Raw genomic sequence first — 25,982 nt, forward strand, 5'->3', positions numbered from 1 at the left:
TAAATACAATGCAGGTGTGTTATGAAATGATAGAAAGGGTATGTTTCTTCATTGTCTCAATGCAGTTTTCAAAACAGTGACTCAGAATCAAAGGAGAGGGAAGAGTAGAGATGAGGAAGATAAAAGGGCAAGGAGATGCACAGTCTGAGGAATGAGGTGGGAAGGAAAACTGTGGTGTAGTTTTGTTGGACTCCTGGCATAGAGGGGTCAGAGAGGGAAGGGAGTGCCCAGGGAGAACCTGGGGCTGGGGGGTGGTCAGAAACCTGGGGCCTATAGAGGCAGGAGATCCTGGCACATAGACAGGGAGTGCTGAGCAGGAGACAACCAGAGTGCTCCTGGGGATGGAGTGGGTGTGAGTGCTGGCATGTATCGAGAGCTGGGTGCTCGGGAGCAAACAGCTGTATGTGGAAACCTCATGTCTTATGCCCTGGAGTTAGGTTGCAGGTAACTTGGCATGGTGCTGGTTTTTTAGGGAGTTTCATTAATTCACAAGGAACAGTAACTCTGAGCCTCTGTTTGGGTAGAGCTGTTTCCAGCAGCCACTTACTGCTCCTGACTAATCTGCTGTCAGATGAGGCTGAGTGAGGAAAGGGGGATTTTTTTGCATTGCGCTTCTGGTACAAAGTGCAGAGATAGGAGAATACTCTGCTACTTTTGTTTAAAGAAAACAAGTTGCTTAATGTTTACCCTGATGCTGACTCAAGTAGAATATGCTGTAATTGCCGTGTTGTCAGCTGCTGCTGTTGCTGCCTTGAAGTGCTGGTCGTTCTGGTGATAAAGGATTTAGATGGAAAATGATGGCTGGCTGCATCTGATATGATTTGGCCATTAGTATTTATAAAGGAAGGATTTGGTGTTGGGGTTTTTTTGTTGTTTTCTGTATAGTTTGTGCTAGCCCAAAAGCGAAATCCCCTTATACTTTGGAAATGCTTTTATTACGGAGTGCTTCTAACATTGAGAAAACGAGCTGCTACAACAACCGTGAACGTTTTGAGGGCAATACAGTGACCTCTGCTGCAAAGGGCAGACGTCGGAGGAGCCTGTGCCTCAAACCTGCCGTCGGCCAGACGCCAGCCGGGGGCAAGCACGGCGTTTAACCGCGTGCGGCGGTATTTGTTATGCTGATCTTGGTCTTGCTCCTTGACGCCTCTTAAGAAATCAAAAGTAGCGAAGGTGAAGGATTCAAAGCGCCTCTCCCCGCGGCGGGCAGCTGGACCCGGGGACGGCTACCGCCACCACCCCCCGGGGCGGAGCGCGGCACTCGCCCCGCCCGGCCCGACCCGCCCCGACCCCGCCGCCGCCTCTCGCTCCGCGCTCCCTGCCGCGAGCCTTCGCCATGGCTTTCGCCACCCGCCACTTCGTGCGCGCCGCCTCCTCCACCGCCGCCACGGCGGCCGCCAAGAAACTGATCGTGAAGCATGTGACGGTCGTCGGTGGCGGCCTCATGGGCGCCGGCATCGCCCAGGTGAGCGCGGCCCGGCCCGGCGACGGGACGGGGTGTGAGGGGAGGCGGCGGCGCCATGGCGGCCGTTACTCGGCGCGTGCAGCGGGAGGGCCCCTTCGCGTCTCGTTCGGACCTGGTCGGATGAGGCGGCGATCGTGCTACCGCTTTGCTCGCCCGCAGGCCGCGCCGGCAGGGGCGGTGGTTCGTGCTCTGCGGCAGGCTGGGGCCCCTTCCCGGGCCGAGGCTGCAGGGACGCCCCCATCTCCGGCCGCCTCTCGCGTCCCCTTCGCTTCTTGCTTTCCGCTTCGGTTTTTTTACCTAAAGCTGCGGCCGGCCGTGGCGCTGTAACCTGCCCCGAGCGAGCAGGGGGAGCGGGCGCAGCAGCCGGTCTGCGCTGCGGCTCCGTCCAGGAGCGTCACGTGTCGGTGCCAGTTGCCGGCCAGGCCTCGGCCGACTTCAGCGAGTCGGGTCGCCGCTCAGGTATTCTCTCAGAGTTGCAAGGCAGGAGCAGTACTTGAAAAAAAAAAACCAAACAGAACTTCTCTGAATGTATTAAAGTTTATGTTCAAATTATGTCATGCTATGCTTTTCTCAGCCTGTGTTTGTGTGAGAAGCAGCGGCTGTTCTCGGCGCTGGAGGTGCGTACGCTGAGCAATGCCTGACAGCCCCGGCCCACAAACCAGGCGGGCAGGCGTACCTTTTTGGAGCGGGCTCTGGGTTCGGCCCTGTGCAAGGCACGTCGGGGAGCTGGCGTGGGCGGTGTGCGGTCATCACAGGACCAGGGCTGCTAGGAGTGTGGATGGACGCGCCCAGCAGCCGTGTTGGTGGAGTTCTGTGAATTTTGGGTTTATTGCTGCGGAGGAGTAGAAAGCACTGCCTGCGCTCCTGCTGCCCTGTTGCTCAACTCTCAAACTTTCTGTTCTCTGGCTAATCCACACGTCTTCAGGTCAGACGGGTAGGCAAGAACCACCAAGGCTGATGTTTTAAATTGTTTAAAGTGGTTCTTAAGGCAATGTGCGGACTATTTATAAACCTGACAGTGTGTAATAATATTTGGAAAATGTTAGTCCAAGAAAGAAGCTGCTTCTAGTTTGCCAAGGGAGCAGATCGAGTCACATTTTACAAGTTATTAAAGTAGAATACAGCAGCTAAAATGAACGTTCAGCTGTCAGTCATCTGCAGAATTATGAAGTGGTTAATATTTAAATAGCACTTATTTTCCCAGTGTATAATCTCAGGCCTTTGGCTTTCAAGTTCATCTTTAACTTGGTAGCTTTGGGACAGAAGACTGAACAGTCCTGTCAGTGGCTTAAGATTTAGATAATGACTTAATTAACAGAAGGAGCCTGTTGCCCACGATACCACAGTAGTTCACAAACTTCGCAAAGGGTAACAGGAGTATGCAGGCATCCCCAAGTGGAAACTCACAGTGAGGTTGGAGTTCATAAATAGCACTGCTCCATTTTAATGAATTAATGGGTTTCCTTCTCAGAACTGAAGATTTCTCACATTCCTGGCAAATCTCTAGCAAGAGAAACACAGGGGCTTTTTTTTTTTTTTTTTTTGCTAAGGAATTAGCTAGTTGTTCATTAACTTGTCTGGTAAAAACATTCCTCTGTACCTTGATACTAGATCTTGAGTTTTCCACTGAAGGAACCATCAAAGAACAACTTTGAAGAAAGTTGTTCTCATGTTTGAGGAAGATGCACGCTATGCCAAGGTTATAATTCTGCAGGGACAGTGAACTGATCTGCATATTCTGTTAGACTGCATGTTTTCAGAGAGCAGCTTGTCAAGAGAAACATGCCTGGTATTTGGCAGTAGCAGCAGGGGTTGTGGTTTTCTACCACTGTTAAGGACCAGGGATTGTTTTGCTGACCATCTGCCTCCGATTTATCAATCCAAAATTATCTCAAAGCAGAGATGATTGTAACACTGAGCGGGGTCTCCTCTGCACCCTATTAATAAAGCTTCTCGTCCCTTTTAGAGCACTTAAGAAGTTGGCTTTCCTTTTTCCTTGCTTCCTTGTACTGCCAGGAGAAGCTAACCTCTGCTGAAATGTATGGCTGAAAGCCAGGAGTTTATAATTTCTGATTCTGCCACGTGAAAAGCACTTCTGTGTGAGAAAAGCATTAATTGACTCCCTGGCACTCTTGTTGTTTCCTATTTAACGTTCTTAAAATTGTTGGATAGTAGACTCTGAGCGAGCATGTGTTTAAATTGCAAGAGATAGTATGACCTTTTGCCATTTTTCTTCTTTCCTGTCTGTGTAAATATGGTAAGAGTGAGGTGGGAAAAGGGAGATGTTAATTTTCCTAGGATTTTTTGCCCACTGGCCAGTGATGGTGTAATCATAAATGCATAATCAGTGAAGCATCTCTTACAAATGTGCTTGGTATTGATTTTTTTTCTGAAGAGAGGGTCTTGCTTTGCTATTGCAAATGATCAGCAGCAGATGAAGTGTTAGGAGTACAAGTTTAAGCTTGGTTTAAATGTCTTTTATGATTCAGTTGTTTTTATGAAATGGCCATAGTGAAATAAAACAATAATTAAAAAAAAAGACACGTCCAGCTGCAGACTGACACCTTGTTAAAGCTATAATGCTGTTGTTCAGAGGCAGTCTGGCATTCCTTTATTTGCTGGATTAGTGAAGCAACTTGGAAGAGAATAGCACCATGCTTTTATTCAGGAGATATCTCTGTATTTTTCATTTCAGCTAGCTTTGTTGGAGTAGGTCTTGTGGTCACAGGAGAATCTTTAGTCTCCAGGTGCAAGGTTAGATGTAAAGTAAAAGTTTGCAGAAGGTAAGTTCCTAAGTTGCATGACTTTAAAAACAGTCAGTGGAACCATGTTTTAACATCTGTTTTCCACAATTATTATATTACAACTCTGTTAGTTCAAGAATTCTGAAAATGAAGGTAGGCTGTGGCTATCTAACAAGAGAAACATAAGTTGATGAATAGTGAAGTAACAGATAATGAACAGCTGATTTTTAATAGACTGTTGCAGTGTGAGAAGGTGATATTATATTTGAAATTAATTGAATACAAACTAAAAAGACAACCAGTAGTGCTGTCTGTACCAGAACCAGTGTTTGTACCAAGTGCGTAGAAAGGAGAGTTTGCGGGCCATGCAGGTCTGCGCAGAGTCCTGGAGCGGCAAACATTTCACTGCTACTCCCAGCTCCTCTGTCACCTTCCTGTTGTTGCAGGGATGTGCTCGTGGCCTAACAGCAGAGTTGTGTTACGCTATGTCCTGGGAGCACAGGGTTAGCCATCCCTTATGCCATCTGCTGACCCTGCCAGCATTCCGGTTTTGGTCCCCACAGCCCTATTTCCTCACAAGATCCAAGGATCACAGCTGAGGCACTTGTTTCTTTCAAGACAGCTGTTCGTTCTCTAGCGATAGCTGTAGAATTCAGCTGCCTCCAGGTGCATGTAGCATTCTACAGACAGCTCAGGAAAAATGGATTTCTTTTTCCTTTTCCCTCAAGTTGATTGAGACCTTTATCCCTTCCCCTCCACCCCAATTATGTGCAGGTTTTTATGATTTTTCTAGTAAAGTGCATAAGTCTTGATTCAATGTTCTTTAGCTCTCTGTCACCTAATTCATTGCCTAGTGTATTGTCTACCCCAACACAAATCAATATGGTTGGTTGTTTTATGATACTGATGTTGAATCTTTTTTTTCCTTTCTTTGTTTGTTAACTTTCAGGTTGCAGCAGCCAGTGGTCACACTGTGGTGTTAGTAGACCAGTCAGATGAAATCCTTAAAAAGTCTACAAAAGGAATTGAAGAGAGTTTGAAGAGAGTGACAAAGAAGAAATTTGCGGATAAGCCTGAGGTTAACATCATCTTCTTTATACCTCTAGGAAAACTTAGGAGAATAAAACTACCATACCGAAGTTCTGATAGTGTGTACAGTTATGTATTATAGAGCATGTTAATATACTGGCCTAAAAAGGAAACTTTTTCCAGTGTCCTGAAGTACTTGGTGGGGCTTTTTTGGTTGTTTGGTTTTTCATTTCTTTTTTTTTTTTTGATTCAGGGAGGTTGAAAGATGTCTTACCTTATTTTCTTTCCTTTATAGACTTCAGCTTTGAGATAAAGATTTAAAACAACTCGGTGACTTTTTAAAACAGATGCAAAATGTGAAATGGTGCCAAATTATTCACCTTAACTTAATAGCAAGCTGCCTTTGAGTGCTTATCTGGGAATGCACCAATTTTGTCCAAAAGTCAAGAGTAACAAAATTGTCTGAATACCTTTGTAAGAATATTTTTTTTTTTTAAGACTTGGGCACAGGGTTACTGCAAAAGAAATTAAAGTGCAAGTTTAACTACCCTGAAGTAACATGAATTAGATGTATAAGATAATTTGCATTTACATTACTAATACATTCAGCAAGTCACTGTGAAGTAGTTGATGCATCTAAATTTGTATCCTAAGGGTTATTTGTTGCTATGCCTGTTTCTGTAAATTCCACAGCAGATTCAATTCCTCTTTTGATACATATTAACATATATAATATATACTGGTATTTATGATTACCAGCATGAATGAATGCAGCAGACAAAAGAAAGGAAAAGGACTTGTTTGCATGAGGGAGTACAGAAGAAAAATTATAGTAATACCAGGATAACCAGAGCATGATAATTTCCTGTTCATAATTATAGGGAGTCTTTTAATTAAAAAAAAAAAAAAAATTGTCCACGTGATTCTTGTACTTCATATATGAGATTATATTGTAGCGTGTAGGTATGTTTTTACTTGTACTATGTCTCCATTTACCCTTGGTTCAGTCTTGCAGTTCTGTTTGATTTCTGTCCTCACAAACTATGTCAGTGATTTGCAGATTTACTACTTAGTATAATTTTTCCTCACATTTGCACTGAAACTATAACGAGTGTAGGCCATTTAATTTCCTGAAGTATTCAGATATGAACAAGCACATATCTGTTCATAGGAGTGAAACCAGGTAATCACTGAATGAAAACAATGCAATGGTTTGAACCTGGAAAAGTTCCTCTTTATGGAGGATGAGTCCAAGTTGTCTCAGAAACTACTGATTGACCAACCACTTGTTCATTCAGACTCTTACGCTGAAGGTTGGACGGTAGCACAAAGTCTTCCTGAGGGAATTAATTCAAAGATCTCCTGTTTGCCCCAAAGCAGGTTTGATTGGCTAGGAAAATTTTGTCAGTGAAAGCATTGTATCTATATATACTTGGAACTTTCTCACTGATCTGGAAATGTAGCAGAGTAAGTTTTTGAGGGCTAAAAAACACTTCAGAGCACATAAGGGGATTTTTGTGTGAAAATAAATTAAATCATTGTTAATAGACATTGCAACTTCTTGGAAATGTTTCAGGCTGGTGCTGAGTTCATTGAGAAGACCTTAAAGAACCTCACAACAAACACAGATGCAGTAGCAGTGGTCCACAGCACGGATCTGGTAATAGAAGCTATTGTGGAGAACCAGGAAATTAAAAATGAACTCTTCAAGAGGCTGGATAAGTTTGCTCCAGAGTACGTGTGTTTTTCCTGTTAACTTTTTGAAAGTTAGACCTTTCTATCTTCTGTTTTTATTCTTACACTGTTAGTTCTGCATTGTCTTAGCTGCTTTTGTTAAAAAGAGGAGTTTTTCTCCCTTAGACTAACTTTAGACTGTCACGTGGTATGGAATAGTTGTTGTGCCAGGTGCATGTGTTAGAAACGCTTTCAGGTGTATTCAACCAGGTTTATTTACTTGTTGCATTGCTTCATTTGATGTGCTCCTGGGTATGTTTAGTCATAAGGTTTGTCCATCTACTCAGCAAGTTGAAATCTAAATCCACAACAGTAGAATAAGCTTGTCCTGGTACACATGAGATATGGTTAACGTATGTGTTCCCATATTTAAATAGGGAATTGAGATGATAAAATATTTGTTTTCGGCATGCCTAGCATGAACAAGTTTTAAGAAGTCTCAGCCTCTTCACTGTCACAGTCAGGTCAACAGTGGCTTAAGTGAACTAAGTTTACTTTGTATTACTAGAGTTTGGAAATAGCTAATTGATGGTTATTGTGTGTGAGGTAAAAGTGTAAATAATTTCTTAGCATGTACTCAGTTACTTACAGTCCTTGGAACTTTCTTTGAACTGTATTTGATAACTGTTGGAAGTTACGGTTGAATTATATCCAAACCCAAAAATGCTGTTAAGTGAGTGTGCAGTCTCAGAAGCTTGATCCTTGTAAAGGATGACTCGGGATCACAAGACCTCGACTGCTTGCAGGTTTTAACCAGTACAGCTAAATCTGGGGGTATTGGCTAAGATGTATTCTAGACTGTCTAACTAAAGAACTAGGCAAGCTGCGGCTTGAATATAATGTCAGGGGAGAAAAGATGTTATCACTAGTTGACTTCAGCCTGGGGAGATTTTCAGGCTGTCTCATATGGTCGGTAATCAAAATTAGCTGGTATGTCTGAAAACAATAAATGATCGCAAACAGCAGTGCACTGAGCACAGGGTAACTTGCCCTTACCCTTCATCTGACAGACACAAGTAAGTAAATGCCTTCAGCAATTATCAGGATACCTTCTCGTGATGAGATTGTGCTTATTTTGTGAAAACAGACCACTGGTTGCCTGAGTCATTGTTCATACTCAGCAAAGAAAGCTAATGAGCAAATGAGTGTACTAAATGGCAAACTGTCTAGAACCAGCCAGCAAGGAAAAGTGGGCACAGGGACTTGGAGCCTCATTTAATAATACATATATTTGGAACACCAGAGGCTATTTTTCCGAAGACTGAACTGTTTGTAAGCATAGCTGCCTTAAAACATCACATTTTACATTATAGGGTGTTGAAAGACACTGGGAGTTGTTCAGATATGCTCCTTCCTGTGGCAGAAGGCATGGTTTGGCAGGATTGGGAAAAATGACATTGGGCAGGAAGCCTTCCTTTTTAAGAGAAACTATAGTAAACATACAGATACCTTAGATGTAGGATAAAGAAAAGGGAAGTGAATGGTGAAGAATAAGGTTTGCAGAGTAGAAAGTCTAGAGGAAAAGAAAGAAAAGCTAGTAAAATAATGAAACTTAGTAGCCAATTGTTTAAAATATTAGCTATTAGATACAAATGGTAATTGTAATTATGTGAGGAATATGGAGTTGTGGATCGTCTGAGTAGCACGGGGAAAGGCAGAAATGCCTCGTGAGTGTTTTCCTGCGGGTAGAAGGAAGCAGTAGGCTTTATTCATCCCGCGTGGCACTGCGGTGGGGTGGAAAGCTCTCCCTGTCAGTGCAGGCGTCCTACAGCCTTCACTAAAATTCATCATTTCAAAATTTCTGAAACTGGTATGTGGACTAACTGTTGTGGCAGCTTAATGTGGTTGATGGGTAACGAAGACAAGATTTGTTTAAAGAATAGCTTTGAGTCTTGGGAGAAGCTTTGCTTCTGTGAGGCCCTGGGCGTTAAAGGCACTGTCAAGTGTGTGTTATAGGCAGAGATCAGAAAGACCAGGCTTCTGAGGAGGGAGAACTTGGCTTAATTCAAATCTCAGGACTTACCGTGGCGGTAGCTGATCAAAACGTAAGGGGCTGTGTATTACCGTTGCTCAGACAAGATGATGAATTGGAACATAAGCTGTGTGAAACCTTGCATTTTTCTTCTTTTGTACCGTATCCTGTGCCTCATGCGTTTCCTCAGCTGCAACAGCTACATGTTTATCTCCCATAATTACACTATGATGAGCTCTCCAGTGAAGATAAATCTGGGGACAGCACAAAACCAAAACATTGCATTAAAAAAACCAAAACACAGTTAACTTATTTCCTCTTCCTTTTTCCCTATAAAAGAACTGTAATTCCTCTGAAAGTGGATCTATACATGGAGGGGGGTGGCAAAGCTATTCTTTGTTGAGAGGAGTTTTATTCGGGGATGGGGAGTGAATTTCTCTTAAGTTTTCAGAGAAGACGTAAAGAGCTGGGAGAGTTTGGCAACCCCGGAGAGCACTGGGAACTCAGGGTGTTTCTCATCTGGGTAACTGTCCAGGTGAAATGGTCAGTGCTGTTTCTTGGATGCCATCAGTCTGAGAGCGTATTGATTTATGTTCTTAGAGCTTTGCAGAATCGCTTGTGTATGTTATATTCCTCTCAGTGTTATACTCATCCTCCTAATACGGTAATTGTTACTGTGTTACATGGTCATCATCTTTAGAGCATGTGATAAAGCACTGCTACTCACTCTTCAGTTCCGTTTTCCTTTTCTTGAACTGAGTCAGTCTCACCTTTCCATTTTGAAAAGGTCGGACTAGGGTTTTTGCAGAATATCCCCACATTTTTTGTGGCTGTTAGGCCCTTAAACATGGCATCACTTTTCCAAACGGGATTGTAATGAACATAACAAAATAATTTTTGGGTATCCACTTTAAGAGCTCTTGCCTGCTTGCTTTCTGTTTATTTCTGGGTGGTGGAAATGCCCGTCAACATCTTTTGGCCTGGGATTTATCTTTAGATGTGGAAACTCAGCTAGGAGCTGGCCAGTGGTTATGACCTGTTCACTGTGTTATAAAACTGTTGCAAAAGCAGTGTTGTTCAGTGTCACTGTGTAAGGGAAACGGGCCATAAGAGTCAGTTTTATTGAAGTGGTATGTTTCTCTTGTGTTGGACTCTGTTTTTAATGCCTTCCCAGGACCCACTAGATGGCACCAAGAGAAAGCACATGGTGCCTGGAAAAGCAGCGCTACTAGTACTAGTACTGCACTAGTACTGTTGCTTTCAAAAGCCTTCCAACTCTGCTGTCACCTGAAGCACGGATTATGTTATTCTAAGTCACAGAGGCACGTAAATTCTATTTTGAATTCAACTTGAATCAACTGGTTGATCAGAGCAGAAAATGTAAATAAAATGCCCTTGTATGCAATACAGATTTAATGTTTTTTCCCCTCAATATTTTATGTTGTGTGAGGATACAGTATTCACCCACAGAAGTGATGCTGAGGTAAAATCTCTTAGTTTAAGTGAACACAGATATAAACCTAATAATGATTACATCTCACAAATCGATGTGCTTAATTTTTAGATGAATATTTGAATTCTTTTTATACAGTGGCAGATTTACAGTGAGGATAAGTGTCTTTTGGGTGCATTGACCTTGCAAGGTCAAAACTATCAAATGTAGCATACTCTTTTTAGTACCCCACCTCAGAATAATAGAACACACACTTTAAGGTGGGGAAATAACAAAAGAATATTTGTAAGAAGCGCCCACAGGAATTTTCAAGATTTTTTTATTTTCTTCTCATTAACAGATTCTCAAAAACTGGGGAAACATAATAAAAAATGGAAATCAGTGTGGTTTGTTGTTGGGTTTTTTTTAATCCCCAAATTTTTTTTGTTAGTGCCACTATAAGATGTCCCTATGACTTGGACATAACTTTTCTGAAAGCTCTGTTGCAAAGCTCAGTTATATCTTAGTGAAGTGTAAACAAAATACCCATATAGATTAACATTTGATGAGGATAACTTTTTGAAAGGTCAGATACTGCCCAGAATAGAAGGATAGAGTTTCATCTCTAATATAGTTTCTGATTTTTGTGGTTTGAAGAAAAAGCCATTTCTATAAGTTTTCAGTGTGATGGCAGTATAGCAGGGCTGTTAAGGTTCTGAGATATTTCTGAAAAATAAAACCCCCCAAAACTCAAAACATTATAAATTGCAATTAATCTGGTTTATGTCTGGAAAAGACTTCATATATGTCTTAAAATCCTTGTGACTTTGTGTATCTTTTGCAGTGTTCTATGCATGGCAATTTTTATCTTTTTTTCTGGTTTTCTCCATCAGCTATTTGTTCTGGTGGTAGGTTTGCTCATCACGTCTACCACTGATCGTTATTTAAAAAAGAAATAGATTCCAAATTTTTCTTAAGGCTCCAAAGTGCATTTTTGGCATGGCAAGTGATTGGGTTTCCATAGATGTGTAAATGATAAACAATAAAAAAATATGACCATTAGGTTTCCAGGTGGAAATTAGGAATTACCTGGAATAGATTTGGGGAGTTAACAAAAATTTTCTACTTACAGAATCTTTTTTTCCATCACCTAATATAAGTATTCAACATACTTACTCAGGAGTGAGAATCGCACACAGCCCTTCTAGTGGTTATTTCATCATTGCTGTACGTTGCTCAGCAAAAGGACTGTGATAATCTGCAGGGATATTTCTGGGACTTCTGTGCATGGTTAGCCAATGAATGTCTATTTATGTTTAGTGTGCCAGTCTCCTACTGCCAGAAAAATAGCTGGCATTTATGCAATCTATATGTTTCTTTTTTTCCAGGCATACAATATTTGCAAGCAACACTTCATCCTTGCAAATCACACAGCTGGCTAACTCAACCACCCGGCAGGACCGATTTGGTGGTCTCCATTTCTTCAATCCTGTGCCTATGATGAAGCTTGTGGAGGTAGTTATATTATGTGGTTGCTTGCTCTGTGTCTTTGAATGTATCGTCCTCTTGCTCCCCCTTTTGAAATGTTTGAACCTTTTGGCTGAAGTGAACAAATTTGTTTCAGAGTGTAGTTGTCTGATGAGGGCTCAGACACTTGCAAATTCTCTCGCACTAACTTCTGTACCTATGTGGAGGTGGGGGTTTTTTGTTTGGGTTTTTTTTTTAGTTTAATATTGCATCCTGTATATTGTGAGTAAATGCTCTGGGGAAATGTTACAAGAAGGGAGGAATTTTGTAGGTGTTGTCAGAGATAGCAGAAATCTTTAGCATAATTCCTTAGGCTAACATAGGCTTTATTGATTTCTGTACTAAGAACTACTTGTTGGCAGTAATTTATTTTTATGGATGAAATGGTCTATGACTTGTTTCAAGCCTGAAACAAATCATAGTCTTTAGAAATCTAAACTAAGCCACTGTGAGATTTGAAAAATACAGAAGATACCTATCATCGTTCGTAAAAAACCCAGAGAAATCCCTGTCTGACTGATGTGGTCAATCTATTATTTGTGGGTTTTTTTCACCTGGCTTATGAAGGTCCTATCCCAGAGTCACTCCAGTTGATGGAGTGCTTGAAGAACTTTAAAACACAGAAGCTGTGCTTTTAGTGACTTGATCTTGAAAGATGCTAATATTAGTAAATAAAAACACTTTTTAAGCTTTACTTTTATTTCAGATCTACTGCTGTAAATCAGGATTGGCATTGACAAACACTGTAGAACATTTTCTATGTAAAACAGGTGTTTCAGTTTGAAATAATCAGGGGACAATCAAGAGAATTGCCAAAACTATGAAAGATATTACTGAAATTGCCAGTCATCTGTCATGGAGGCTGTCTGTCATGGGTCACAAATCTGCAGTGCCTTTGAGTCTTCTCTGTTCTTTTCATAGTTTGTCGATCTTATGCTCAGAAGCACATAGCTTTGAGGGCATATCTTTTTCTAATACTCCAAAAGGCTAGTGCTAATGTTTCAGAATTGTATATTAAAAACTCATTCTTGAAACTTGCAGTTGTATGTAAGTATCTCAGATATTTTTATCTAATATCAAAGTAAAAGAACACTAATTTTTCTACTGAGAAAAAAGCCTTCTCCTCAGTCCTTACAGTGCTTTTTTGTGTTGGCCTAATGTCAGTCATTAGGATGGGGGCAAATCTCAGTGTGACTTAATTGTACGAACAAGGAGGTCAGCTTTCACTTCTTATGTATAGAATAATTAATACATTCATATATTAAATGTCTGTGTCATGTTTACATTGGGCACAGGGTAGATGTTACAACCCTTTGTATCGTGAACTATGTCTGTTAATATGGTACTCTAGAGTGATGCCATCATGTTTCCTGAGGCAACGAAGACTATGTAGCTTTTAAAATTGTTCTGTTATACTATAATCTCTAAATGTGATTCCAGAGGGTGGGCCCTTTTACCATTTATACTGGCCGAGTGGGAAAGTGTCTTAAAGTAACACATGATTTCAAACTATGAAAAATACTGTGTCTATCTTTAAAATAGATTTCTGTATCTATTACGTATGTACCCATTGAAATTGTTTTTTGCAAAACAAATGTTTTGTGAATTTCCGGAACAGTATTCTAGATTGTAATCATTGCCATACTAGGAAATGATAGAGATTCTGCTCATAAATGTGCTTACGCTCTCCCTACCATCCCTCTGCCCAGGTCATCAAGACTCCAATGACCAGCCAAAAGACTTTTGAATCGCTGATGGATTTCAGTAAAGCAGTAGGAAAGAGTCCTGTCAGTTGTAAGGTGAGTAAATTTTGATTGTACAATGTTCAGAAGATCTGTTCTTGAAAACTGTTAATTTTAAGTTAGTAGTTTTTAGTACATGTAAGAGCACTTCAAGAATTTCTATGCTGCTTTTTGTCCAGTTTGTCTTCCCCATTAAAAGCATTTTGACGAAGAAAACGCCCACATTTGCCACAAATTCCTCAAAGTAGAGTGACTCTAGACATCTTGTCTATGGCAGCAAAACTCACAAGTTATCAGGGTTTACAGTTTTTGGTTTTTCTTTTCCAGTCCTGCAGAAGCCTGGACTGGAGAGCTTCAGCAGGAGCTCATCTTTAGCCATGCTAGAGACAAGACTGCTACCTCTTGTACTGTGAGGCAGCTGGATGGATCTTCCATGGTGTGTGCTCATTGCAAGTTTTTCTTAAGACTGCAGTAACTAAACCCATATTAATCTTCATTGCTTTGTAGCTTTGTTTTTTGTTTTGTTTTGTTTTTTTTTTCTCTAGAGGAACACCCTACTTCCTAAGCACACTTTTTCTGAAAGCATTAAGTTGTGGTGTGGGTAGCTTTATGCAAGCTATTGCCTTGAGTTTCACAGCCCCCAGGAGACATTTGGTCATAAAAAGAAGGGCCTGCAATCTGGTAGTTACCAGGAATTCAGCATCCGGATGCTGGATTCTAATTCTAGCTGTACTGCTATATTGCTCTGTGGCCTTAGTTGACTTTTTTCCTGTTTCTGTCACAGTTTTGCAGCATGTAATATCCAGAATGTATGATGAATTACTGTTATAAATTAGCTTGGGTAGAGGGTAATGCAGTCTCCATGTCTGGACTTTATTTATTTATTTTAATTCCTGTTTGTAGAAGGAAAGTTGCTTGGAATTCTATGGATTAAATATTGAGATAAAATGGAATGAATAATAAACATCTGAAACAGTAGTATACAAAATAATACTATATTTGCAAAGCTGTCTTTGTATTTTTGATTTTGATTAAAGCTTGTGTAAAAGAAGTTCTGTATCAGTTTGTTATCTTCTTCTGACAGTCTGTATCTTATCTTTTCATTGATAGCATTGGTGTTTGCTATGGAAGTGATCCTAACTTTGAAAAGCATGGTTTACCAGTGAGCAGTGTGGGAGGAGTACACTATTTAGCCAGGAGTGTTTCTAGTAGTGAACACACAAGAAAACTCTTAGGGAAGAACTGTTCTTAAATCCTTCAGGAAATTGTAACAGCAGAAGTTTGCTAAAGAAAAGGCATCTGCCAACTGACCACATTAAATTGTTTTAAGATTGAGTTGGGCTTGTAGTAGTCTTATTGTTCTCAGTCATGATGAATGTTTATGTGCCATTCCTTGTCTGTGACATTCATCTTCTGTGTTTTAATACTGAGCAGATAAATCGGATGAAAAATACAGTTGAGAAAGTACCAGAAGTTGATCATTCAATAAGTGTCTTCATCCACTTGTTTAATTTGTCTTGTAGCGTTTGAGTGTAGTACTGGTAAAGAATGTTTATTTAGAATCCCTTTTTGTCTTTTCATAGGATACTCCAGGGTTTATTGTAAACCGTCTCTTGGTGCCATATATGATGGAAGCTGTTCGACTTTTTGAGAGAGGTACTTGTTGGAATATTGACATATAACTGCTAAATGTTATATTCCTTCAGAAAAGCCTTAGGATTCCCTCAAAACTTTCAGACTTAAAAGCTGGAAGTGAATAGTGAACATGAAATACGAGCCAATATGTGTAGTTGGAAAGACCTTGTCTTCACTTTGAAATGTCAGTGTATGTGGAGTTGGGAGGTACTAGTTAGTTGTGTGGGAAAGTTCTGGTGGTGGAATATGTTTCTGGTTTGGAGGTGATGACGTCGGTGTAGTGCCATTGTAAAAATACCCTCTGCCAACTGATTAGGAACCTCCCTCTCTGCATCCCAAGAGACATTAACAAAATTGGTAGAAAATCCCATAATGGGACCATTAGCAAAGTTCTGAGTTCACTTACATTGGGCTTGTGAAATAAACCACCAATTTTTAGGTGTATAATAGTAGTATAATACTCACTCATACTACAGTACTGGCATACAAGTATGATGATTTGGGCTCAATTATTGCCCCACAAAACCTCCTGTTCCCCTTCTGTGTCCTTCTTTAGACATAGGGTATTTAGGTACTCCCATCTCACTGCTGGTCTCTTTTATATTAATAGTGATTGTACGTAGAAATAATCACAAATCCCCAAAGAACAACTAAATTTTTCAAAGCATTGATAATTGTTTTGAAAAGGAAACAAGCCAATAATGTAGTGGATAAAGAGGAAATTACAGAGTATAATTGCTTTATTTCAAGTGCTCTGCTTATAGCTGCGTGCTACTAAGAATGTAATTTGAAACATTTTGGTTTTGAAATCACTACTTTTTTACAGATGAAAGCACTCCATTATCAGGATTCCACCAAATATGCTTTAAATATTAAAAATCTGTTTTATAGCACATGGAAGGGACGGTTTGATCTCCAGAAAAAAATATAAACCAACACTACTTGTTTATCCATCAACAGATGTACTTAATTACATCTCAAAGGGAGAAAAGAGCAAATTTAGTGACTTGAAAGGCAAAGGCATGGATGCAAGGGGGCGTTATTCTCTTAGACAAAGTCACAATTTTAAATAAAGTGTATGGGTGTTCTAGTGTGTGTAAAAGAGGTGCCTTTAAGTGACATGTATCATTATGCATATTTCAGGAGACAATAGAACTTTTAATTAAATGTAGAAAACAGTCACTGAGATTGTATGTTAAAATCGACTGTTCTCTGCCTAAGCAAAACAATATTGTGATTTCATCTTTATTCTGTTTGTGTTTTGTTCAACAGTATGATACTTCCAAACTTGTTAAAGTTAATTTGTGAATTATTTAAGTCTATTTAAAAAGCTAGTTAATGTTTTGAAAAGCCTGATGGCTGTCTTCTAATTCATATTTTCCATTGAATCAGGTTAAATTTTTATCATATCATTTGCATTAATTCTCAAAGTAGACACTTGAGCCAGATTGTCATCCACATTAGGATGAAATTTGGGTCTCTTTCCTGGCAACTCCAAGCACTGAAACAACATTTTATTGAGTCGGTCCTTGAGTCTTTATTTATACAAAATCGCCTTGGGTGAAATGTGTGCTTTTGCATAGGCATGATACCATTAGTAGATGAGCAGTGATTTAAATAGGGGGCATATTATAAATATTAATGTATGGTGCTCTGTACTGCCCTATTCTTAGTGGAAAACCAAAAAAGCAGTCAGTCAAGTTTCTGTGGAAATCTGCGTTGTACTGGGAGACTAGTATGAACTAGGGGTACAACCCTTGTTTGCCCTTTTACTATTTTTAATTGTAACACAACTGTGTGCCAAGTCCCAATTTTGACAAAGTGGAACAAATCTGTTGATAGAAGTAGTATGTACATCTGCATCAACTTCAAATGAGTTGAGAGTTTACGTGTGTTTGAACTTGGGGAACTGAAATTATGTTAGAATGAAGTAAGGCTAATTTTCCCAGTTTCTCAGAAATAAAATGTGGTTTAAAAAAAAAAGTTAGCTTTAAAGAGTAAAAGGAGATATATAAAAATTACTACTTCATACAGAACTTTCACTGAATTTGTCGCCTTTACAAGAGATTTTGAAAATTTATTTCTAAGATTCTCTGGTTTTTAGGTGTATAAATTGCATAGGCTATGTCTGCCAAGCTTTTGGACACCCTGAATGCCTGTGCACGTCGAGCATGCAGGTTACTTAACAAGTACTTCTGGGGTTTGTTTAACTTTGTCCTTTTTATAGGATCTGCAAAGAAGTGCACTGCCTTTATCAAAATATGTATAAGAAGCAGTAGAGGTGCATCTGCTTTCATGACTGTATAAAATATGCATTCCTAGCAAAAGAATGAGGTGAATATTAACTGTGACAACTGCAATGCAGGATTTATATTTTTATAGGCACAGACTCAAGTAGAAATAAGAAATTTCTGATAATTTTGATTTATTTTAGTTTAAAATAATTTTGCAATTCACAACTTCAACTGCACCTGCACAGTCTCTACAGGTGACTCTTATCTGCCACCTCTGATGCTGATGGATATCTTCTGGTTGCTGTAACTAAGCTGTTACTCAGCTGCTACTGCTCTCCCTGTGCCTGCCTTGTCCATCAGCTGGATATCACTTGCCTTCCAGCTGTAGAGTCCTGTGCATCATTCAAAAGCTGCTGCTGATCTCATGAAGCTGAAATTGAGATCTTTCCTTATGTACAATGTTCAGCTGCCTCTAAAAGAAGCTCTTGATTCTTCATAGTAACCAATTCTTCCTCTAGTCTTTCTGATAGGTTGAGCACAGTAGCTGTGGCTCCATCAGTAGTGTAGTGATCTATATTGAAATGTAAAAGGAAGTTAGAAAAATGGAAAGCAGGCCTGCAGGGCGCTTTTTTTCTTTTTGTGATAGATTCAGCTTTGTACTCCAGCGTGTGTATGCTGACTCCAGTTTTTGTGGTTCTGAAACGTGCAGAGATTTCTGTGAAGAGCTGCACCAGGGTGGAATAACACCCTGTTAATTATTTACAAGTTTTGCCAAGTAGATACGGAATCTTTTCTGTTCATCAAACTGTCAATCTTTTCTCTAGGAGATGCATCAAAGGAAGATATTGATGTTGCTATGAAGCTTGGGGCTGGCTATCCCATGGGTCCATTTGAACTGCTGGACTATGTTGGGTTGGATACCAGTAAATACATTATAGATGGTACTGCATGCTTATTTTCTTCTGTTTTTCCCCTTTTTAGCTAAATTGTAGATGAACATTCTAATGAAAATCTGACTCTTAATTAAACTGAATGTTTACAGCATAGCCTTTTAACTGTTGAGGAGAAAGGAACTACAGTTCAGCTCAGAATGCTGTATGAGTACAGCATGCGTACTGTATGCCTGTAGCCTATATACGTGGGGACAGAACAGTGGCGGTTTTGCTGACTTCATCAAGTTCCAGTGGAAAACAATAAGAATATTAGTGGCACTTTATATAACTAAAAAGAATCAGTGGGAAGAGAGACATGTACTGGAGGTAAGAAACTCTGATGAAGAGCAACAAATGCTGAGACTCCCTGTCCTTTTTCTGCCACCTATGTTTTCATTCTCAATTAATAGGAAACCCAGTAAATACCTTTAAAGATGCAAGTATACTATCTCCCTTTCACTTCAGTTGATAAGTGGATGAATGTCAGTGCAATAACAAAAAAGACATAATTGGTGATGGCTTTTTGATGATTGTTGTATTACTTTGAATGAGCAGCTTAAATATTCTCCGAGGCAGAATGTCAACTTTCAAGCGGAATCTTCAATGAAACCTCTTTTGATTTTAGCCAGTACTGTGGAGTAGCATTATATTGTTCTAACTGACCATGTCTTTCGCAGGTAGAAATTCAACTTGGAATTTCTTTCCACTTGAATTTCTTTTCAGCATAGCCTTTGTTTTATTTCCTTGTACTTAACTATATTTTAAAAGTTCTCCTTAATTTTTTTTGAAGTATTAAAAATCCTCAGTCATGGAGATTATAAGGTGTTAGCGTAGACTGCACCTAAAGATTAATTGCTAGATTTGCTTATAATCATAAATACTGATCTGTGCTTTGTGCAGCTGTATTGAAGTGTCTTAGAGAGTCTAGAATAAGTTCCATACCTCCTTCACTTTACTGACCTCTTAATTTTTTTTTTTAAGGAGGTGCAGATCTCTATTATCTTTGCATATAAACAGAACTGTTACTAATTCATCCACTTCTATTCTTCCACCAGGATGGCATTCATTAGAGCCCAACAATCCTCTTTTTGCACCCAGCCCACTCCTGAATAAACTGGTAGAAGAAAAGAAGCTGGGTAAGAAGACTGGAGAAGGATTTTACAAATACAAATGAACTCCAAACCTCGAGAGGCGTTAAACTATCTGTGTACCCTGTTCACCATTGCCATATTACAGGTGAATTCTGAATTCTGTTGAAACCTTCGCAAGGATGGCACAAGCTGCATTTAGAACATAACCCACCTCTGAACTGAGTGATTGCACTAGTTAACTGTTTCTCTGGTGAAAGCTTGATTTGGTAGATTATTTTTTTCTTATAATTCTGAAAAGCCTTATATGTACAGTGCCTTCATGCAAATGTTGATTTTTCAGGTGCAGGACAGAATGACAAGTGAATTTACGTATTTGAAACATTATTATATTAACAGGAAAAATCCTAAAAATAACCACACTTTCTTAAAAAATAAAATTTTCAACAATTCTTTATTGAATGTCATGGCTTGCAGTTGATGTACTTGGTTGTAATCCACTGGGTGGCAGTCTCTTTTCACTCTGGCAAAAGTAGTGACCGAAAGGCAGTAAGTTGTTTTGTTTGGATTTTCCTTAAGTGCAGTGTTAATGTGTAAGTGTAAATTATAGTGCCTTGAACAATAATTTTTTTAATGTCATATTGTTTAAAAAAAATAATAAAATCCTGCAATGGCAGGCTGTCACCTGGACAGAAGGTTCCCAATACAGCATTTAAAAGCAGAACTCATGATTTGTGTTGGGATTTTTTGGCATTTTCAATTTCCGGTTGAGGGCCTCCTTTTGCTAGATGCTGTAGAAACATAATGAAGAGGCGATTTCTATTCTGAAGGGCCTAATACATCGATTTGGTTTTTATTAACTAATCTAGGAAGCTGATGAAAGCTTCTGTATGCTTTCTGGAATACTGTAAATTGGCTTTAATTACTGACTATTCATTTTAAGTGTCATTTTTACACACTACACTACTACTGTAGTTGAGTACTTCTTGGGATTGAAATTGGAGTCTGTGCTGTGTAAACAAATTGGTGTGTCTGGCTGTGTGAGGCACCTTCTGTTTTACAGCTATATTTGCCTGGCGCTTACCAGAGCCTGGATTTGTTGATGGCAGGAGTGCTGCAAGCCTGCCTTTTCTCCAAATACTGCAGAGCAAGTGGGCGTGAGGGTTGGAGTTCCAGTACAACTGAGTAGTAGCCTTCTTTTACTTTGTGCATTTTGAATCTGCAAATTGAGTGCTTATATATATATTTTTAATTAAAGAAATTATGAATAAATATTTAACTCTAAGTTGCCTCTTCCTCCCTCCCCTAACATCCAATTCAGATTGCATATAAAGAAACAGAGGCTGACACATGTTAATTTCCTTGCACATGATCACACAAGAAATCTCCGAGCGGAGAATAAGAATTGTTGGTTTATTGAATCTTGGTTCCCAATTAGAGATCTGATTTTGAGTTGCTTGTATTGAAAGAAGAGGGTTAAAGAAAAGAAATGGTACTGCAGACAGTCTCTTTCCTTTAGTAATATTTTGTTAAACTGAATTGGTTTTCCTAAAATATGGTCCACTTCTTGCATCTGAAGTCTGTTTTACTTGAAAGTTCTTAGTGCCTGTAATTCAGTTTAGTGACTTTTAAGTGCTGCAGGGTGAAGTTAGCTTCAGAGCTACTGTTTTCAGTAGCAATTTAAAAGGGAGACCATGTATTACTCCGTGTCTTAAAAATGCTATTAATTTTTTACAAAAACATTTAGGCAGAATTAACTTGATGCTGCTCACTTTACACTGAAGATCATCTTTAATTTGGAAACACTTAGGTTATAGCAAGGCATAGGCTATTTAATATTAAATTTGCAAAATATTTTTCACTATTAAATATGATATTTTAGAAAAACAAACTTTCTCTAAAACAGTGTTTTCCTTTCAGGACCTCAAACAGGTACAGTATGTGTATATGTAATACATACAAGAAACCTGAAAGAGGCATTTGTAAGTTTGGCTTGCTATTTCAGAAGAGACTTCTTTTTGTCGGTAGCAATTGGCCATGTGGAGATACTTACTGGTGGGTGGGGATGGTTTATTTTATCAGCATGTGGAGTGCTGTGCCAGGATGAGCAGAGATGAGGTAAAGGGCCAAAACTTCAAATACTCTCCCTTAAATCTAGATCAGAACGCATAGTGGTAATTGAATGGAAGACCCAGGGAACTACAGGCCAGTCAGTCTCATCTGTGTGTCCAGCAAGATCATGGAGCAGATCCTCCTGGAAACTGTGCGAAGGCACGTGGAAAATAAGGACCTGATTGGTGTCAGCCAACATGGCTTCACCAAGGGCAAATCATGCCTGACAGATTTGGTGGCCTTCTACAACAGGGTTGCAGCGTTCATGGGTAAAGGAAGAGCAACTGATGTCATCTGCCTGGGAGAGACATGGATTCAATGGATGGACCACTCGATGGATAAGAAATTGGTTGGACAGTCGTACTCAAAGAGTTGTGGTCAATGGCTCAATATCCAAGTGGAGAACAGTGACAAGTAGTGTTCCTCAGGGGTCGGTATTGGGACCAGCACTGTTCAGCATCTTTGTCAGTGACATGGACAGTGGGATCGAGCGCACCCTCAGCAAGTTTGCCGACGACGCCAAGCTGTGTGGTGTGGTCGACACGCTGGAGGGAAGGGATGCCATCCCGAGGGACCTTGACAGGTTGGAGAGGTGGGCCCGTGCGAACCACATGAAGTTCAACAAGGCTAAGTGCAAGGTCCTGCACATGGGTTGGGGCAATCGGAAGCATAGTTACAGGCTGGGCAGAGAATGGATTGAGAGCAACCCTGAGGAAGAGGATTTGGGGGTGTTGGTGGACGAGAAGCTCAACATGAGCCGGCAGTGTGCTCTTGCAGCCCAGAAAGCCAACCATGTCCTGGGCTGCATCAAAAGAAGTGTGACCAGCAGGTCGAGGGAGGTGATCCTGCCCCTCTACTCCGCTCTGGTGAGACCCCACCTGCAGTGTTCAGCTCTGGGGCCCCCAACATAAGAAAGAGATGGACCTGTTGGAGCGAATCCAGAGGAAGGCCACAAAGCTGATTGGAGGGCTGGAGCACCTCTCCTATGAGGACAGGCTGAGAGAGTTGGGGTTGTTCAGCCTGGAGAAGAGAAGGCTTCCAGTACCTAAAGGGTGTTTGCAAGAAAGCGGGAGAGGGACTGTTTACAAGGACATGTAGTGATAGGACAATGGGTAATGGCCTTAAGCTGAAGGAGAGTCGATTTAGATTAGATGTTAGAAAGAAATTCTTTACTGTGAGAGTGGTGAGGCACTGGAACAGGTTGCCCAGAGAGGTTGTGGATGCCCCATCCCTGGAAGTGTTCAAGGCCAGGTTGGATGGGGCTTTGGGCAACGTGGTCTAGTGGAGGGTGTCCCTGCCCGCAGCAGGGGGGTTGGAACTAGATGATCTTTGAGGTCCCTTCCAACCCAAACCAGTTTATGATTCTATGAATGACTAAGGCCATTGAATCAAGGTAAGCCTTTTATTTTGCTCCTCAGTGAGGAGGCATGGGAGATGTAGAAATCTTCGGTTCAAGATCATTATGAAATTTGTCAGAAGCAGGATATTAAATAGTTGCTCCTGGTTTGTACAAGAATTTCTGCAGCTCTGATAGTTTAAAGATGTCTAGGAAGCTTAAAGAATGAGTAATGAAATAAAAAACCCGTCTGTCTCCACCTCAGTAAAGATTATTTCCCAGCCCTTGCTATGCCTGTGCCTTGATGCAGAGGTACATGAGCGACCTTCCACTGCATGAGGTGTTGCAAGTGAAGGGGAACCTCCTGCTAGTTGGTACCTCAGTCAGGACATGGTATGTTAGACCTGCTCTCACCAGTGAGCCCTTCCTGAGATTTTTATTAATAGGGGAAAAGAGGTTGTGGAAAAAAATGAGGGATAGAAGAGAAAGGAAGAAGGGTGTTTGGTTTCCCTCACTGCCTATTTTTAAAACCTTTAGTCTTCGTTATCCTTTTTGTCAGCAGGCTTCACAGATTTAGAGCATTTGCCCCACTTCGGTCAAAGCTTTGAGATGTACATTTGGCACAGTTTGAGGGCAGCTTGACAGCCAACAGCTGAGGAGTCGGATGTGAGCCCAGCTCCTGCAGCTGGGAAGATGGCTCCAGATTCAGCATCTGGGTCATTTCAGCTGCCAAATGTGCTCTATGGTCATCCTAGCTGCTGATGCAGCTGGGGAGAAGACAGGAGCACAGCAAACCTTGCAGAGGGAGTTGAAAGCACAGTCTTAATTGTACTGGAGGAGGATGCTCTGCATGAGTGCTTATGGAGTATAAAGTGCAAGAGGTGGCAATAAAGTTTGATCTGAAGAGCAATTAAGTGTGTAGAAGTTAAAATTTGGCTTTGCATTAACAAAATAAATATTCTCTATTAATGGCACTGAACACAATGATACTTGTATGTGGGTCAATAGTAACAGCTGCCTGTTTGTTGAGTACAGATGTCCTGAAGTTCTAAATCTGCATATGTGTTTGCAAACATCATTGAGCTTTTCCCGTATGTTACCGTAGCAGTTGAATTTTCTTAGAAGATGTGAACTTGATGAATGGATTTGAATCTGTAATGGCAAGTGGAGTTTGTTGCTTCCTCCTTCGTTGTGGGGACTTGCAGAACATCACCTTGGTAGGAATTTACTTGGGGAAACAGCATTGCCAAAGAATTTAATGTATGTTAATTGTCTGTTGATGAAGTTTAGCCCCTGGAAATTAGTAGCTGCCTTGAAGTGAATAGCCCCACTCTGTCCAGATGCGAGTGTTTCTCAACCTATGCCTTATTTTACACAGTAGGAAGAAGGGTTGACTGAGCAACAGCATAAAACATGTTGGAAAAGTATCTTTTTTTCTTTCTTGTAAGTTGTATTTTTCCCCCAAACCATCTGACTCAAGGGTTTTGAAGTGACAATGCAAATATCCTTCAAAAATCAGTTGTTATAAACAGCAGGTTATTGACAAGACAGGAGTTAACTCCAGCATCTAGCATGGGCTTTTCAGGGCCCCGAGATCCAGTACTCCAGCAGTCAGTCAGGCCTCTGAAAAGCACAGTAGTGGCTTCAAAATGAGATTTGGAGGTCTGGTTTTGTTTTCTTAATGCCATATTTGGTGGTTCTTCTGATCATCTGTGGATAAGGCACTTACCACACTTTCAGATATCTGTGAAACTTTTGAGGTTAGTCAATCGATCTCTTCTGTAGATCCGCTTAAAATAAATTAGGGAATGGTTATCAGGCTGGAGAAGAAAAAGATAAGAAACTTTTTGTATAAAGCAAAGTGTAGCGAGATATGATTGCCTGGTTAAATCTGTACTTGTTATTATAAAGAGACAGGCATTTGAAAAAGAGGTAATTCCAATTTGCCCACCCAAAAAGTTGTCTTGGTGTGAAAAGGTCTTATGTGTTCCTGACTTTGTACCAGGCTTTGGACAGTAAAGTCTGCAAATGCAGGATTGAGGTCTGATCGAGGTCTGAGATCCCCGAGGACAGTGTCATTTGGGTGTGTGCAGCATAGTAGCATAAAGATGATGGGATTGAATTGTTTCTTATGGGGGGGAAAAAAAAAAAAGAGTATGATCAGCCATTGGAAAGCATGTGTTATTTCTGCTGCTGCTTTGGGAAAGAACTTCTGACTTTTTTTTATTTCATGAAAAATTCTTCTCCTTGCAGAGAGATTGGAGAACTTGTGTGAAACTACAGATGCTTGCTGTTCTCTAGTGAATTCTTTGCGTAAGCATCCACTGTATAGCATCCTGACATACAAAATATTTTCCATGTCTCAGAGTATTGCTCTTCAAGCCTGTGTCCCTTTTGATAGATATATAGCTGATGGTTATTGCAAATGTTCATACCAATAACGTTTATTAAGCTATCGACACATAATGGCCAAAGCTTAGTGCATGCTTGTTATTCTTACATCTAGAAGAATCCATTTTACAGTACCAAGTGGCTTTAGAGATGTGGGCAAACCAGAAGCAGTTTTTGTAGTGACCAACTTTCCCTAAAAATTTGCTGCTGTCAGTTTTGGAGTTAATTTTTTTGAGAGAGGCAGTAGTCCTCTTGCACCTGTAGCTGTGGTGCTGCTACGCTCTTAACTTTTCTAACTAGTGCCACAGCAGTGACCCACATCTCAGTATTTTTATTCACTACAGTTTGCAGCCATGTGAGCAATTATAAAACTGACCTGAATGATGCCTATTTCTCTGCTTTTTGGAAGAGCTGAGACCAGGAGCAAAAGCAGATGCTATAATTCTTTTGAGAGCGACACCTTTTCATGTTGCATGTTCCTTCAGCAGCTTTTCCTGTTGTTCACAGCCAGAGGGAAGTGCTTCTGCTGAATTCTGTTAGAGAAGGGTTAAGTAGAGCCACAGTCTGGTAACTGTAAAGATGATTTGTAGAATGATCTGTCTTGAATTT

At 40.3% G+C, this 25,982-nt stretch overlaps 1 protein-coding gene across 1 annotated transcript; it reads left to right on the top strand.

Moving 5' to 3' along the window:
* The first annotated feature begins 1,273 nt into the window (after positions 1-1,273).
* HADH (hydroxyacyl-CoA dehydrogenase) lies at positions 1,274-19,996 on the top strand. Its single transcript, XM_054824652.1, has 8 exons — positions 1,274-1,465; positions 5,159-5,287; positions 6,815-6,972; positions 11,765-11,891; positions 13,613-13,702; positions 15,229-15,301; positions 18,339-18,455; positions 19,502-19,996. Exons 1-8 carry the CDS (start codon positions 1,337-1,339, stop codon positions 19,618-19,620), a joined length of 942 nt encoding a protein of 313 aa, XP_054680627.1. The 5' UTR covers positions 1,274-1,336; the 3' UTR covers positions 19,621-19,996.
* The last annotated feature ends 5,986 nt before the right edge of the window (positions 19,997-25,982 follow it).

The sequence above is a fragment of the Grus americana genome, chromosome 4 (assembly GCF_028858705.1).
Source record: "Grus americana isolate bGruAme1 chromosome 4, bGruAme1.mat, whole genome shotgun sequence".
Taxonomy (NCBI): Eukaryota; Metazoa; Chordata; class Aves; order Gruiformes; family Gruidae; genus Grus; species Grus americana.

Coding starts and splice junctions, on each gene's coding strand:
- HADH (XM_054824652.1), top strand. CDS start 1,337: ATGGCTTTCGCCACCCGCCACTTCGTGCGCGCCGCCTCCTCCACCGCC. Junction 11,892..13,612: donor CTATGATGAAGCTTGTGGAG/GTAGTTATATTA, acceptor CCCTCTGCCCAG/GTCATCAAGACTCCAATGAC. Junction 18,456..19,501: donor CAGTAAATACATTATAGATG/GTACTGCATGCT, acceptor TTCTTCCACCAG/GATGGCATTCATTAGAGCCC.